The 17,661-nt window shown below is 44.4% G+C and overlaps 1 protein-coding gene across 1 annotated transcript in view; it reads left to right on the top strand.

The window, feature by feature from the left end:
- The window catches only part of prr12b (proline rich 12b), a gene marked incomplete at its 5' end in the record, with an annotated part of 36,769 nt that overhangs the window by 2,591 nt on the left and 16,517 nt on the right, over window positions 1-17,661 (top strand). Inside the window, 6 exons of the mRNA XM_079232521.1 lie at window positions 4,909-5,066; window positions 6,534-6,695; window positions 6,926-11,349; window positions 12,280-12,492; window positions 14,979-15,053; window positions 16,750-17,503. Coding sequence (XP_079088647.1) covers window positions 4,909-5,066; window positions 6,534-6,695; window positions 6,926-11,349; window positions 12,280-12,492; window positions 14,979-15,053; window positions 16,750-17,503 — 5,786 coding nt within the window. The remainder of the gene's footprint in view (window positions 1-4,908; window positions 5,067-6,533; window positions 6,696-6,925; window positions 11,350-12,279; window positions 12,493-14,978; window positions 15,054-16,749; window positions 17,504-17,661) is intronic.

The following is a 17,661-nucleotide window of genomic DNA, read 5'->3' as shown; positions in this document are numbered from 1 at the left end:
TTTTCCCTGTGAAAGGGTTTTTACTATCCGATGTGAGGTCCTGGGACAGGATGTCATGTGTTCAGACTGTAAAGCAAACTTGTATTTGTGATGTTGGGCTATATAAAATAAACTGAATTGAATTGAATCTCCGGAATCTTGATATCTTCTAATTTATTCCATTATTTGAAAAATGAAAAAAGGTTAAAGGATGATAATAAATCTGAAATGCTCGTCATAGTTGGCTCCCCCTGCATCATGAAGTAGGTAGTAGATTTGTAACAGTCAACAAAGCATGCTGCCAATGGAAACAGAATGAGAGGTTGCTGAGGAAAAGCTTTAAAGGATTAAATGACTGATTGAATAAGAAAAGCCATAACTGGTTAACAGCGGAAGGCCTTTGCTTTCAGTATAACAGACAGAGAACTGACCCGAGGACAGCCGGTGCCGCTGGAGGAACAACCCCTAAAGTACCAAACTCCTCTGGGAAGCAGGAACACAGGAGCTCCATAAAGATGTGTATAAATCAAATAATGACATGCATACTAGAGGTAGTTAACTTTGTACAAACACTAAGAGTGACAACTGCATACTCTTTGCATATTCAGTAGAATGGATGGGAATGTGCAGGCTTTAACAGTACATGTAGAAAGTTCCATTCATGCATCCATTCATGTCAAAATGTTAGAATTGTAGCATCAATAGATCTCTTTTCTTAGAATGTGTCCTCAGACTTCCTGCTGCTCGCTGTGTTCCTTGTGATTTCTCTGAAGTCCCTTTGCTGTAGAACTCTTCACACAGTCAGCACAGCAGCAGTCTATTCAGACTTAACTGGGGATAACTTTTACAATGCGTTGACACTAAAGTCAACATTCAATAACCATATCTTTTACAAAATTCAGGAACAGTAACAAGTGTCTTTCTGACAATACATCTGTATTACTGTTGGCGACAAAGCACCAGGAGGACTGAGGGAGGAGGACAGTGTTGTAAAATATACATATATATACAGTCTAATCCTGCTCTGAATTTATTCTTTTTAAATTAAAACATTACAAATAATTTAGTCATTGAAGAGAACCAATAACTATATCGATAAAGAACCAAATCTATAAGGAGTATCAATAAGAGTAGAGTGGATAAACAATAATAAACTGTGTGATTTGATCAGCAATAGATAACTAAACATATTTCAGTCCCATTTGAACCTACTGGTTCTGCTTTATCTGATCTTCCTCCACCATTACTTGCATATTTGCTGCTTTCTGATGGCATCTTGCTTATGAAGCTATGATGCTTAGGATTGACTGAAGTTTCAGTTGGAGTTTTGGGGCGGCTGTATCTCATGGTCGTCCTGAAACCACAAGGTCGTCGGTTTGATCCCTGGTCTCCCCATAGTTTATGTGGAAGTGTCCTTGAGCAAGACACTGAATCCCCAGCTGCCCCCCGGCGCCTCACGGCAGCTCACTGCTCCTTAATTACTGAGGATGGGTTAAATGCAGAGAATCATTTCCCCAAGGGGATTAATAAAGGATAATGTATTTCTTCTTCTTTCTTCTTCTTTAGTAGATGTGGCATCAAAACTAGAGTGTTAACTTGTGGGGGTACCCTCTTTCATGTTATGTGAAGGGGTGTCATATATATATATATATATATATATATATATATATATATATATATATATATATATATATATATATATATATATATATATATATATATATATATATATAGCGCAGAGCCAGGGCTCAAACCACCAATCCTCTGATTGAAAGACAGGCATGCTAACCACTGAGCCACAGTCGCAATTGATGGATGCACTGACACTACTAGAGATGTTGCTCAACTGGCCGTATTCATTAGTGGTGTTGATGAGACTTTGGTGTCCCCGAGGAGTTCCTTGAGTTGATACCATGACAGACACCACTACAGACAATTACATTGTTAGCGTAGAGAACATAGAGAAATATTGTGGGTATGTATGCATTATTATGCTGTGACTTTACTGGTCCGGCCCACTTGAGAACAACATGGGCAGCATGTGACCCCTTCACTAACATGAGTTTGACACCGCTGGGTTAGACCATTCATACATGTGCAGGTTGGACTCTTTGAGAAGTTGGCTGATTGCAAATAAATTATCCTTACTATCTGGGAAAAGTAGTGTCCATACTATTTGGTTTCAAGCTGTTTCACCAGAGATAATTCTAATAGTGGTGACTAGCACCCCTATGTATTCTCTCAACACCAAGGTCCAAATTGGAAATAAGTGTTGCATTAAACTTTCATGTGCTGACATCTACATCAAAGGAGGCGTTTATCTCTGTAGTTTTTTATACACAGGCTAAAAATCTATTTATCAATCCTCATAGGGTGTTGCTTGCTTCGGCAACAGTATATTTATCTTGCAAAGAGAAGAATAAAACCAAAAGACTGCTTGTGTTATTGCTAGCAAAACTCTAGATAGTTAGAAAAAACTGGAGAAACAATTTTGAGTGCCAACTTACCATAGTAGTACATTGATTTATTCTTCTGCTTTTAGTTGCACTTTAGTTCTTCGTAGTTTTCACTTGGTCTCTTTTCCAGGTACCTTTTCTCAATAAGCCATTCGAAGACAAACCACAAAGTCAGGCCAACAAATATCTTTAGAATTATAAAACAAAACATAAATATTTAAACTCTAACTACTAAATCGAAACATCTCTGAACCAATACATTGGGCTGATCACAAAGATTATAAACACACTGTAATTCCTGATGATATTGCAGTGGTGTAACTTCAGAATTTAATAAAATGTTATGAAACTTGTTGTTGTTTTGTTGTCGTCATTTTGTCCACGGTTTTCTACATAAATAAATATCTAAATACTACATTACGGGTATGACCAATACTATGTAATAAATAATCTTTAATTTTTGTCCAGTATTGGATATGAAATATCTCATTAAGAAATGCTTCCAGGAAAATATGGATTAATATATCACGTGCTAGTGATTGGTAGCTGCCTATCAGTTTAGCTAAGGAGAATGTGACGAAATAAGAACATTTAATTCCCACTGGAAAAGCAAAAGATGAGCGGAAACAACCAAGACTCAATTGTTGAACCAACTCCAATACATGCTTAAACCGATCCATCACAACTAGTCCGATAACACAGAAAAACAATTGCCCATAACATCGGCTGCCATTTTAGCTCTTCTCCTTTGTATTGTGCTGTCATACGATGCAACAAGCCCAGCGTTAGTAGCTGCACTTGGCCCAAAAAGTTCTCGGTATATGTAATTTGCTGATGAAATAATATTGACTTCTCTCCGATATAATTTTGCCTTGAAAATACAATTAACCACTAGGTAGGAGGCCTTCATGGCATACTTGTTAAATGTTTTGTCTCCAAGTGTTAACGTACGGCTTCATAGTATAATGACATCTTTAAAAAAATGTTGCTGTCTTTTATTGTCTTCCTCTTCAGTGTGCTATTTCAGCAGACCCAGAAAATATAACTTGTTAGCATCGTCTGTGGATTGGGATCCTCTGAACTATAGAGGCTTTAAAGCCAGAGTTCAGTGTTCCCAGTGGGATCACTGAAAGGTAGATTGATAGATAGGTATATACTATATGATTCCTGAAGGACATTTAGGATACACTTATAGTGGAAGAAAAACACTCAAGAACAGACCTACAGGATGAGATCATTTGCAAACCGTTTGTGTGTTTCTAGTACCTTAAATTGAGTTGGCAAGAATCAAAGTCCACCTAAAAGATACAATGCGAAAGGTTGTACAATAACTGGCTGCAGTTACAAAAATGTAATGTAGCGCCGTAGCAGCACTTTAGTAGCACTTAAATGGCACTTACTGATTGCACTTTGTAGTTTAACTTTGTTGAAGAAATTGTACTTTCTTGATTCTTGTTGTTCTGAGTTTGTACTCATGGTGGAATTGCACTTATTGTAAGTCGCTTTGGATAAAAGCGTCAGCTAAATGAAATGTAATGTAATGTCATGGGAAGAAAGCTAGTGAGAAATGATGCCTTTATCGCAAAAATGGTTAGTCTGCCCACACTGCCTCCTGCTGTCACAGGCATATATTTAGAATTATGCATTATGGGCTTATGTCATGCCATGTCACATGACTCAAGACTGGTGGATGATAGCAGAGGTATCTATGTAAAGGTATAAAAATACAGCATATTAACAATGAGGCACTATATTCATTAAATACCCCCACTAGTCAAAAGTGTGTTGTGCCTATAGCTGTGATGTTTGAGCTTCACTGTGCAGAATGATGTACTGTATTTGCAGAGTTTAATTCTATAAAGGCGTTTCCTTCACTTCCTGAAGGAGGAACGCTTCGCTGTGCTCATTTTAAAATCTGGAGATAAGTGGACATGCCAGTAGGATTTTGTGACAATACAACTAATTTGGAGACGATCGTAATCCAGCATGCATCTTCCAAGTGTGATGTGGAAACTTGAAGCCTTCAGGTCACATACACTGAAAAAGTCTGAAACGTCATAAAAGATGTCTGAAGAGGATCTTCAAATGACCTTGAGTAACAAACTTTAGCTGACTTGAGGTATCCACGACTGTCTGCACATATTTGTTTTCAGAAAACTTAACTTTTAGAATAATCATCTTTATGCGTTTTCTTGGTGTCAAAACATGCAAATTGTACTAACCAGTGTTGAAACAGAAAATAACAGGAACATGCATCAGCTTTTTAGAAAGGATGAACACCTGCTACAAATGGTAGTGGATAGGATGCTACATATAGGTAAACATCTTGTATTTGACATTGGTGATTGTGGATGCCTTTAACACATGGACTACTAAACTGTAGGCCCAACAGTATGACCAGTCCTGTGTAAGCAGACTTGTTTTAAATAAGTACATGTATACAAATCAAACGTAATAACCATGTGTTCCTCAGCCTTGTGTATGGGAGCTCCAGGTCGTCCCACCCAGACTCAGAGCTGCTCCATCGGCAAACCTATGGCACTACTCACACCCTCCAGGGCTATGCAACCAACCATCACCCAGGAAGCTCCAGACAAGGTGGGGCCTGGGGTGCTGCTGGACGCACACTTGGTAAGGATCCATTAAATGATATCTGTAGAAACACAAATCTATAAATACTTTGTCTGGATTTGGGCATCAATATCAGCTTTATTCAAGGATATTTACAGAGAGTTTTCTAGCATGTAGGGCACTTAAACATGGTTCTCTACTGGAAGGGCACCATACAGGGCACTTTGTCAGGTTGTCTTTTCTGAAAGGGTGCTCACTAGCCCCAGGAACAGCCTGCTTGATCTGAACCCAGGAGGATGCAAAGATTTGCTCTGAGATGCTGAAAGCTCTTTTTGTTGTTTGCCTACCTTGACGCCTCTTCATTGTCACATTGAAGTAGGGGACCGTGTTCCAAAAAAGGTCCCATTATTCCCCAAAAGGGGGACTGGAGAGTGTGGGATAATTATTGGGATATCGCATTGCTCAGCCTCCCAGGGAAAGTTTATTTTAAGTTGCTGGAAAGGAGGTTCTGGAGTTTGCCCATCCAGTCTACTTGTGTTTTGTGTACTTGGAGAAAACCCTGGGGAGTCCTGTGGGGGTACTGCATGAATATGGGCTTCCAGGGTTTTTGCTATGATCCATCCGGTCCTTGTATAACCAAAGTGCGAGATGCCGACGCTGTACTGGACCTTTTTAGATTAAGGGGGAGCTGTGCCAGAATGCAAAGCTCTCGATTTACTAGTCCACCTACGTTCCAAGCCTCACTTATGGCCATGAGCTTAGGGTCGTGACCTAAAGGAGGAGATGGCGGATACAAGCGACCTAAATGAGCTTCCTCGTAAGGGGACTGGGCTCAGCCTCGGAGATAAGCTTAGGAGTTCAGACACCCGGAAGGAGCTCAGCGTAGAGCCGCTGCTCCTTTATGTTGTAAGGGGAGAGCTGAGGTGGAATTGTGTCCGGCCTGATTACGCTTCAGGGTTCCCCAGGAAGAGCTGGAAAACATTGCAAGGGAATGTGCAAGCTTGTTATTATTAAATTGATAGGTAATGAGAATTAAGGCCAACTATCGTGCAGTGCTACATCTTGTGTAGAGTGAGAGTATTTCCATGCGACCCTTCTTTACTTGCCTTTATAAAGTAGGTACTGTGGTAGCATGTGCCAAGCAATTGGTTTCAGTGGAATATGAATGAAGGGAAGGGTGATTAATCATTAATCTCTTAACTACTTAGATTACTTGTCTCATATCTCTAAAACAGCTGTGCCATTCACTGATTAGCATGATGAAAATGGTACACCAAAAGAGAAGACACACCAGCCATCTGTCCAGATAAGAAAATAATATTATTGTCTCAATATAGTGCAGAAAAGCAGGACGTAAATGCATATCTTTTTTCTGCACTTCTGCACAGATCAACATATCCTAATTGTGACTGTTAGATGCCACAATGAAAGTAGTTTAAATACAAATAAGTTTGAATAAACTGCTCATACGATGCTGTGATGTATGATATGAATATGAATGAAGTGAGAGTTGTGGTTTGTTGCCAGGTCTGTCGGGACTATTTGACGCCGGCCTCCATCATGCCAATCACTCGGGTCCAGACCCCTCCGTCATGAATCTGATTTCAGCTCTGGAGTCGCGGGGTCCACAGCCGCCACCCTCTGCTTCCTCGCTCCTCTCTCAGTTTCGCACTCCTTCTTGGCAGACTGGTGGGTATCAACTTTTTAATGTAACTTTGTAATGATACCAAAAATATATCGGCATTTCTTGTTTCTATTGAAATACTATTATACCTAAAAAAGGAATAACAGTTTAATTTAAAAAATCAGTTGCATTCATTTGATGTGCAAAATCATCCAAGAAGTAAAAAGTTTGTTTTTAAAATGTGAATAGTGAATTGCATTTACTAACCCTGTCCATGTAATGTTGTGTCCTGTAGCAATGCATACGTCAGCCCCAGCGGAGCTCTTTATGTCAGGGGCACTTCCTGGTTCCAGCTCGTTTCCCTCCTCCTCTGCCCTTTCTTCATACCAGCATCCTGGCTCCTTCTCTGGACGATCTTTCACTCCCTCACTATCCCTGCAGGACACCCCTACATTTAGCCCGACTTCCAATGGTTTACTATCCCCCCATGATCCCTTGCTCCAAATCAAAACACCCTCCCAGGCCAACTTGGGCTTTGATCGATTGCTGTCTTCCCACAGTGCCACCTACCGGGGATCCCAGGAGCCCCCGGCCTCTCCTCAGACCCAAGCCCCTCTCACCTCCTCTAGTTGTCACCTACCCCCTCCTCAGTTCAACCTGTTGTCCTCCCAGCTCCACAACCAGTCCTCCCAGCTCTATAATGCCTCCATGTTCTCTTCCACACCAACCCTGCTGCCCACGGCTCCCCCTCCACCACAGCCTTCTTCAGAGAGGGCAGTTTCCCGGCAGGACAGTGTGATCAAGCAATACCAACGCTCGCCACCCCCGCAGTCCACAACACTTCCCCTTCAGCAATATGTCAGCTGTGGTGGGTCATCAAGCTATCAGCAGATAGCCAGCCACCACCGGCATGCTGGAGTGTCCTGCAGTCCCCTTGGGGAGCAAAGCCAATCCTCCGACCCCAAGCCTTCACCAAGGTTGGAATCCAAGACATATCGACCTATCACCCAAACCCCCTACACATCCTTGTCATCCAGCTCCTCAGCCCCTTCCTCGTCTGGCACTAAGGGACCCAAGAATTCCAACTCCAGCAGTGGGTACTCTTCTTCGGGCTCAGCTTCCTCCTCTTCCCGTACCCCACACACTCCACCATCAGCTTCCGCCTCTTCCTCTTCATCCTCTTCAAGCTCCAAGACAAGCACTGGCACCTTGTCTGCTCCCTCTTGTCAGCAGCCTCCATCGCAGTCAGCACCAGCACCACCTCCTCTACCAGTGGTGTCATCCAACCTTGTTCAACAGCCAGCACCCAAACAATGCCTCTCCACTTATGACTCTCCGCCTGTGGCCAAATCCAGCACAGGCCTACCAGACCAGACCCCTCCCCAGCAACATGCCCAGTCCTACTCTCCCAACCAGCCTCCATCTGCACACATGACCCAGTCTTATGGAGGCTTTAACTCACCTCATGCCCAAGACCTGAGCTCTGGAGCAGGGGGTTCTGGAGGGAAGGCCTTCACTGGTACAGTCTCAGGAGGACGCTCATTTTCTGCGGAGGTAGTTTTTGGGGATTCAAGCTTTGGCTCAACTCCTCTCAGAAGAGTGGGCAGTCCTTCCTTAGGGTATGGAAATGCTGGCGGATCAACATTAAGTGGACCTGTATCAGGAGCTACTTCACTTGGCAGTGGCGTTGGATCTGCAGGATCAGGGAGCGTGGCTGCTAGTGTTGGCAATGGAGGCAGCAGCTCTTTCCACTTGCCTGAGTCTTGCCCCTCGCCCTCCATCAGTCGCCCTGGATTACACTCTCCTGCTTCTGCTTGCCCTGCTCGGTCCCCTGGAGGCGCAGGGGCCACAAAATACTTGTCGTCCATCCTTTTGCCTGCTTTTATGTCCTCACCACAAGGTTTCCCTGATACACGGCAAGCGCAGAGCCAGTCCTACCACACAACACCACCCAAGCCAAAAACAGACACCAACATGTTGGGAGTTCAACAATCCGAAAATGAGGAAGAGGATGATGACGATTTCCTCATTCACCATTTACTACATGCCCAGAGCTCAACTCTCCATCCTTCCCAGCATCACCCACCTCCTCAGCAACTACCACAGCCGCTCCCACAAGCTAGAGATGGGGAAGGCAAGGGGGTGACCTATGACGTTAACAAGATCTCAGAAGAGCGCTACCACCTTCACAGTGTCATTCGTACCAATAACATCACCAGCAGTTCAGGTCCTGGAACGGCAATTGATGTAAACAGTCAACTGGAAGCATCACAGAAGAAACAGCAACAGGCTAAATCAGAGGTGACCATATCAAAGTCCAATGCTGGAGGGGTGGGAGGGGTCACTGACTCTCTTTCCCACTCCCACCAACAACAGCATGACTCCTTGGGCTCTGTGGTCCATTATGGAAGAGGGGACCCCTACACACAGCACTCCCATCACACCTCACATGTGTCATCACACTCTCAGCAACACTCTCAGCATCCCCAAATTTCTCGGCACACTCAACACACACAGCACTCACAACATACTCAGCATAGCCATGCTCATTCCCACTCTCACAGCCACCCTCACATGGAGCTGAAGAAGCCTTCAGATACAAATGACAATGACTACTTGTGTAACACACCAGATGTGCAACAAGCTCGACAAAGCCAGGTCCCCCTCTCCCTGATAGATTCACCGCCAGACCCACCCCAGCAAACTCACATGCTGCAATCTGTCCTTTCTCATACCACTCGCACTAAGATGGACCCCCAACAAGCCTCTGAACAGCAACAGCAGCATCCTTTGAGCCAGCAGGCCATGATGGGTTCAGCTAGAGGAGCAGGGCCTGCAGGAGTGGAATCCCATCCACAGAACCAGTCTTCACAGTTGCAACTCCAGCTCCAGACCCAGGGTTTAGATACACACTACAGCCGAGCCAGTCAGAACTCAGTGTCTCCGCTAGACATGCTAGACCAATCTCTTTCCCGGACGAACAGTAGAGGTGGTGGAGGAGCACTAGACAGAACAGGAGTTGGGGTGACTGTTACAGGAGGGGAGGGAGGTGGTGGAGACAGACATAGACAGCAGCACAGACTTACACCCCACCACCATACCCAACAAACAACCTCAGATCTTCATGACTTTCTCTCTGAACCAAATTTGGGCTTGTCCACCACCTCACACCTGCACCACCTCAACCATCTCCATGCCCACCATCAACAGCAAGCACACTCTCATCATCAGATGGCACACTCTCAGTTGGCTCACCCACACTCCCACCGGATGACAGCTATTATGGGAACTCCACAACAACAGCAGCAGCGCCAACAAAGAGAGCCTGACAGTCTGTCACACTCCCAGCTTGACCAGCTTAAACGGCACCAGTTTAACACTGTGAGCCCAGTAGATAAAGTAGGACAGAATCAAGTTCAACAGCGGTTTGAGCCTCTAACATCCATCTGCTTTCCAGACTCTCTCTTACATGATGAGGACCGTTCTTTCTTTCCTGAGATGGAGGACATGTTTTGTTCAGCTGATTACAAGCCAAGTTGTGCTGAGGATTCTGGGGTAGGACAGGATGCTCAAGAAAGCCTTAACCAGGGACATGGGCAGGGGCAAGAGGGTATGGAGGCCTTAAAAACAGGAGGTGCTGGCGAGGGCTATGATATGGTTGGTCATCACAGTGATCAAGGCTATGGACAGTATTGCCACAGCCTTCCAGGAACAGGGAATGGCAATCTACACTTAGACCTTGACTCTATGAAGACCCATGAGCTTCCCTCTACTGTGAATACTGACCAGCTAGGCCTCATCCAATCCCAAACACCCACTATGGGGTTGAGTTCAGCAGTTCAAGGGGATATCTCACTAAACAAGATGATGGCAGCTGTAGGAGTGGGTGGAAGTTCAAGTACTGCTGGTCTGATCTCACCTATATTCTGTTCCTCTCGACCCAAGAAACTGATGAAGACCAGCTCCCTTCACTTGCTCAAACAGCGACGTGAGCCACAGCCTCAAACAAAGAAAAACTATGCGCAGGAGTACGAATTTGAGGACGATGAAGATAAAGCTGATATTCCAGCTGATATTCGCCTTAACAGTCGACGCCTTCCTGACCTGCTCCCTGACTTGGTGTCAAGCTGTAGGAAGGCTGGTGGCACATCAGTAGTAAGTGCGCTCAGTCCTCTGATGGGTGACGTGGACTTCTGCCACCCCTCCAGCTACGCTTCCCTTGGACATCCTCCTCAACTCCTCCCCCTTGATGGCCCTAAAAAAAGAGGCAGGAAACCAACTAAACCAAAACGTGAAGGCCCTCCTCGTCCACGAGGTAGACCACGTATACGTCCGCTTCCAGAGCCTCCTTACTGCAGGGGTCTGGTGGGATCAGTGGCTGCAGAAAGTAGAAGGGGGCGGGGGCGGGGCCGAGGGCGAGGCAGGAGAGAGGAAGTGCATGTTGAGATGCATCAAGATATGAACAAAGTTCAAAGCCTCCCATATCAGCAGCAACAGTTCAGCCAACCGCAGCATCTTCAACAGCATCCACACAACCATCCCAGACAACAGGCGGAGCACCAAGCACCACAACAGCAGCATCACCTGCATCAGCAGCAGCATGCTTCCTGTCCTAACCAACAACCGCATCATCAACAGCAGCAACATCAAAGGCATCATCTTCAGCACCAACAGCCACCATCCCAGCAGCTGCAGCAAGATCCAATCAGACCTATCAAGGTAATCCTGAAAAGATCAGATGATCTGGGTCTGTACTGGTCCAGAATCACAGTGGTGCCTAAAACGCTAGAATGGGCGGAAATGGTCCTCGCTTGGAGTAGGACGTTAGTTAACTTCCTGGCTGCGCTGAGTAGAAGAATAGAATCTCGGTTGATAAATTACTCACAGCATATGACGCATATCAAAAGTAAAGATTACTCCCCGTATGTGTGCTTTTCGGGTAAACTTGAGTTTTGGTTATTTTATCTGGTTTCAGAATGTTGATTATTTGCTGTGTGCATTAAAGGGACAGTTTTGAGTTGTATGAGGTACTTACAGTGTGTAGTGAGTGTATTACCTGTTTGGTGACCATGCCCCCAGACAGAAGTACCAGCACAGGAGCTGCAGACACCCGTGGACGGGGGCAGCAGCAAAATGTAAAATAATCTATACAGTTTGAGGCGTTATCTTTAACTGTACTCTTTTCAAAGCCACAACACTTATTTGACAAAAACAGAACACGGTAGTTGCTGGTCTATCTGCTGCCTCATTTGGTTATTTCGTTTGTGTTTTAAAGGGTTAGTTCGGATTCACCAAAGTCACACAATAGCACAAACAAATGAACTGATCGAGGCAGCAATTCCTTCTTATGCTGAAGAGTCTGCCCCTAATACTTATTTATGCGTTCGTCCCCACAGTGTGCGATACATTTCCCTTTGCCAGCTCTGGCCCGACACAAATAAGATTGATCTAAAAGCAAAACAAGTCATGTTGACCATTTTAGAGTTGTGTAATATATCTCTGTGAAACCAACCCCTCGGGGGTTAAAAACAATCAGTATTACTATTATCTTGTAGATATCCGAGGTATCCAAGCTACCAAGTCAACCAAAGCAAAGGTTGTATATGTTATCCTAACCCTGACCCTTCCATCCAACCTGTCTGTCTCCAGATCAAACTGCCCGTTCCCAGCATGCCTTCATCAGGATGCTTATTGAGGACGGACTCTCTGTCCAGCACTGAGCCAGCTCTGTCTGACGGGTCGCTGGGGTCGGCACCATCACTGGGACTGAGTCCTGGACCCAGTGCCACCATGGACATCGCCAAAAATGAGGAGAGCCAGACTCAAGACGGGATGATGAAGCATCAGCAGAAAGCTGTAGAGGTAACGAGCGCACTCAACAATCCTAAATGCAAGTTCTGTCTGCTCATTAGTTCTAATGGCAAAGCTCCCTCTGTGATAAATGCTTTGTCGTGAATGTACAAATCTATTTGAAGTGTCAATTTAGTTGTAATTATTCCAATGCCAACTATTGAAATATGTAACGGTTTAAAGGGTGGGGAGCACCTTAAATGAATTCAATGCCGATTTGACCATTTTAATTTGGATGGACTGGTGCTGTGCGATATGTGATGGAAGCTGAGAGTTTTTCTCATTTCACCTGTTAAAGCTTGAGTGGGAAGGCAGAGTGACAAATATCTTGCAAACAAATCTTATTTGAGGAATCCGAGGTAAATTAGGTTTTTTAATTATTTGAACATTGTAGTTATTTTTGTCTTATTTGGAGACAGAATGATTTTGGGGGAGCAGAACCTGCCACCTGATATTAACTAAAAAGAGGATTCTATTTTCTTATTTTTAAAGTAATCCATAGTATATTGTTATTAAATCAATTATGGCTTCATTTATCAGCTAAGATTCTGCTTCTTTTGGTGTTTTGACTCATGCTCCCCAGAACCTTTATTTGCAGATGGACCGTATGATTTAATGCAGATGTCAATTCAGAATAATCGGTTATTCAGAAATCCTTCATCATTCTATCCTGAAGTCAAGTAGTCGTGTCGGCTGCTCACATCATACTACTTGTTGAGGGCTGTCACTTCCTGACATCGGGGTGTGTGGGAGAAGGAGTGGTAGATATTAGGACGGGCTGCAGAGGACCTATGCACGACGGCTTCAACTGTTAGATATTACGACGGGCTGCAGAGGACCTATGCACGACAGCTTCAACTGTACTTCATTTTGGAGGGAAATGAAATCTAGTTGCCTCAGCAACCGTGCGGTACAGTGCATCTGCAGTAATTTGACTGTGGAGTGACAGCTTAGATTTTAAAATCAAGTCAAGCCCATCTGCAGTTGAGTCAGTAAGCATTTGAACAGTTATCCTCTGTATTCCAGCGCAGTAGGGAACCTTACGAGGGACGGATGCTGAACTGCCGAGTCAGCTTTAAGGAACCTCAGAACGATGCAGAGCAGCGAGCCTATAGTGTAGGCTGTTGCAACCAAGCAAGCCTTGAAATGGCCTTGAAGAAATACATTACCTTCAAAATGACCATGTGTAGATCAATTATTTATTATTAAACGTAACTTTTCTTGCATGGCTCGCCAGTGAAAAAAAAGAAACGCACAGAGGTTTTGATGAATTGAAGGTCATTTGGGCCGTGCTTAACAAACTGAGGTTTTTGTGAAGATGTGTGTGTTTTGGAAGTAATGATCAAGCGACTGGACACTGAGTTTGGATCATAGCACGATGATGTGACGGGTCATACATGAAGTATTCCTCGAAGAACCTTTCAGGCAAAGTGCCATCTAGACATTGCAGAGCATCACTCAGGTCTGCGAGGATTTTGACAATCACTAACTGCCTCTAAATATTGAACATCATTATTTTATTTCAGTTTATGTTAATTTGCATTCATTTTTGACAAACTCCAAAAAGGCTTCTACATTGTTCTCACTAATACATCTAGGTAAACATCATAGTTATTCAGAGCATCATGATGAGAGGAGAAATGAAGGGGGGACAAAACAAATGATGGGACGACAACATATACGTGTTAATAATGAAATAATCAAGGTTCAAGGTTTTTTATTTGCCATTTGTACATAGACCAAGTCAACAGTTTAGGAATAAAAACTCACTATAATAAGAAAGAGAAAACATACAAACATAAAAACACTATACATACGGTGGTGTATGTACAGAAGGTGGTATTATGTACAAGACAGGTATTAGATACAGTTTACGTGTTAAATCTATCTAACCTCCTCCACCCTTACACACAGTCCCGGAACCTTCGATCCTCAGGCACGGGTCAGCTCTCCATCCCTCACACAAAAATGCGAACTTTTGGGGACAGAGCCTTCAGTGTGACAGCCCCCACACTTTGGAACTCTCTCCCCATAGAGCTCCGCAACACACCGTCTCTGGACACCTTCAAAAAACTCCTCAAAACTCACCTCTTCACCAAAGCCTATGTCCTCTAGCTACTGTTGCATTTGTTATGTTTATTTATGTCTTTGTTAAGCGTCCTTGGGTTTCATGAAAGGCGCTATATAAATCCTAGCTATTATTATTATTATTATTATTAAATAACAGTAATAAACAGTCCTGAGTGTTCCTGGATTGTGAAAAGAGGGAAAAGGAGAGTTGTATGGAATATTGCACATTTTGAGAGGTGGAAGAAATCAAATGTCTGCTTAAGTATCATCAAGATGCATAAATGCGCCCCTGGTGTTATACAACCCTGCATGAAATGCTGGGGTCACATCGTTGTTCATGGAAAGAACAAGTGAACTAAATGCCTAACGAGCTCTCAAGAGTTTGTCTGCGGCAGCTTTCTGAAGGCAGTTTTCTCTGATGTTCACAGACGACGTGGAGGAGAGACGCTGACGACCCTCTGGGTGCCGACGCCTGGGCGGCTGCGCAGAAGCTCTCCGGCTCAGTAAGTCGCCTCCTGCCCTCTGCAGACACCAGCGAAGCCAGGAGCTTCATCTTTAATTCATATCTCATTCATTCACACGTAGAGAGAGAAGCTCATTCTTTACCTCCCTCACACCACAGGCCAGTGCGTGTTGGCGTGAGCTAGCGCACTGCCAGGTGTGTGAACCAGGTGTGTGAACCAGGTGTGTGAACCAGGTGTGTGAACCAGACGTCTCCAGTGCATGAAGCCACGTTTACATCCTCAGTCGTGTTTTAGTGATCTGAGGTGTGGAGAGAAGGAGGTTATAGTTGACTGACAGCCAGTTCTTTCTGACTGACAAAAGAGAGAGGAGAGAGATGGTGGTTACCAGGGCAGCTGTTGCCACGGTTACTGCCTTTTTCCCCCCAGTACAGAACCCTTACTGCCACCTGCTGTCTGTTAAGCGTCATTACCTGTAAGCCAAGAGTCCAGGAACTGTGTTTATAAAAACACTTAAAATGTAATTTTAGAGCTGAGAAAGTAAGTAAAATGTATTATTCATGATGTATTTCATCTCACACATTGAAGATTAAAGATGCTCTTAATTATAAGAGCGCTCCAGAGGTGTCTTAAGGTTGTAAAGAGTTTGTTTTGGGATGTACGAGATAGCATTGGTCATGATGAATATTCCTCAGGAGGTCAAACTACAAGAATAAAGCTGCCATTGATCACTTCTCATTCATCTTCAGTCTGCTTGTGGTCTGTCTGTTCAATATTACACTCCCACAAAGTCATGGAGCAAGATGTGTTTTAGTAATCAACCAAAAGTAGTTGTGTGTTATGTTTTGACTCAACAGTCAGAAAGATAGATGAGCATAATTAGATGCATCTCAAATCAAACAGAAATCTGCCATTTGAATGAGATTTGACTTGTAAAGCTGGTATTATTCTATAAGTTAATCAACAGAAACATAACCAGCAACCGTTCTGATAATTGCATATTAATAATTCATCCTCAGCCTTTTCTTATGTGAAAGTAAACTGAGTATCTTGAGATTTGAGATGTTGGAGAACAACGTGTTAGACTGTTCACTATGACATTTAATACACCAAATAGTCAATCAGTGAATTGAGAACTTAATCATGTTAATTGAAGATGACGATAATTTGCAGTTAGATGAAGTGATTTATAATAAATGGTTTATGGACTTGTATGTCTTTCCGTCATACAAGATTCAGAAACACTGCAGACAGGAAACCTCAATATCTTCATATGAAGAATGGGTCCAATGACGACGTGTATAATGAAGTTATGAAAGGGGACAACATCAACAATCTGCAGGTCGCCATGGCTCCATCTTCCAGGCTTTGGTTTGGTTCACCCTCACCCTCCAATCAGCTTCTTCCTCTGAGTTGGTGAAGAGCTCACCGGAGCTTAAAGTGGAGGGATGTTGTCTTATTGGTCATTCATTCATGCGTTGTGTTCTCCATAACTTTAAAAGGTGATCAAGTTATGGCAACCGCTTTGCTCTGCAGCCATCTTGTGGTCAAAATAAATCAAGTCATGCTGCTTTAAAGACAGATGCGTCTTGTTGAGCGACTATGAGACCAAATTACTAGTTGGAGCTGCTTTTTGCAGTGAGGAATGCAGCTAACTGAGCACCATGCAGTGGACGAGGAGTGACATCATCATGAAGCTCTCATCGGTGATGAGATTATGCTCTTTTGCCTTTTGCAGGCTGATGAGAAGGCTTTCGACTTCAAACCCGGCTTCATGGCCTCTTTTTTGGACTTCCTGAAGACAGGCAAAAAACAGTCGGGCCTTGGACTGGGGCAGGATGAAGGTGAGCAGGATTCCCTCAACTCCTGCTCCTCTATGAAGGGAGGGATCCGGCCCTCATCCCCTCCTCCACCAACATTCAGCGACGGGACCGACCTGGCTCTCAGTCCCTGTAAGCCGCTGGACGAGGACCTGAAGGGAAACCTGGAGACGTTGCCGTCCTTCTCCTCTGATGAGGAGGAGGAGGACTCGGTCAGTAAGAACCAGGACCTGCAGAAGAGCATCTCGTCGGCCATCTCGGCCCTTTATGACCCCCCGCACTCGTTAGCTGCTGCGATGGCCAAGGCCTCGCCCGACCGGTCCCCGTCTCGCCCACCAGAGCCGCCGCTCAGTCCCCCGCTGCCGGCCATGCCTCCCCTCATCCCTAGCATGCAGGACGGGAAAGAGGAGGCGCTCACTTACATGCTGGATCACATGCAGGACCAGGGAGAGCAAAGGTCGGTCTCCCCACAGTCAAATGGAGGGAGAGTGGATGATGGGGAGGTTAAGCAAGGAGGAGAAGAAGAGGAGGAGGAGGAGGAGGAGGGAGGTGGGGAGACTGCAGACGATGAAGAGCAAATTAAACATCTACAGAATCTGCAGCAGGGAGTCCTGGAAGAGGAAGAGGGAAGGATGTCCGAAACGCTGATTCTGGAGGTCCCTCAAGTTGAAGGTAATGTATGTGTTTGTTCACTTTACAACTGTTCCCTTACTCAATGATTTAGTTCCTGGAAAGCTCATTCTTGACTGGATGACTTGAATGAAATAAATCAACTAATGATTCATGGACGGGAGGTAAAAGACTGTTTTGTGACATCATGAGCTTGACTC

The sequence above is a fragment of the Taurulus bubalis genome (assembly GCF_910589615.1).
Source record: "Taurulus bubalis genome assembly, chromosome: 17".
NCBI classification, from domain to species: Eukaryota; Metazoa; Chordata; class Actinopteri; order Perciformes; family Cottidae; genus Taurulus; species Taurulus bubalis.
This window is presented reverse-complemented; position numbering and strand designations above follow the sequence as displayed.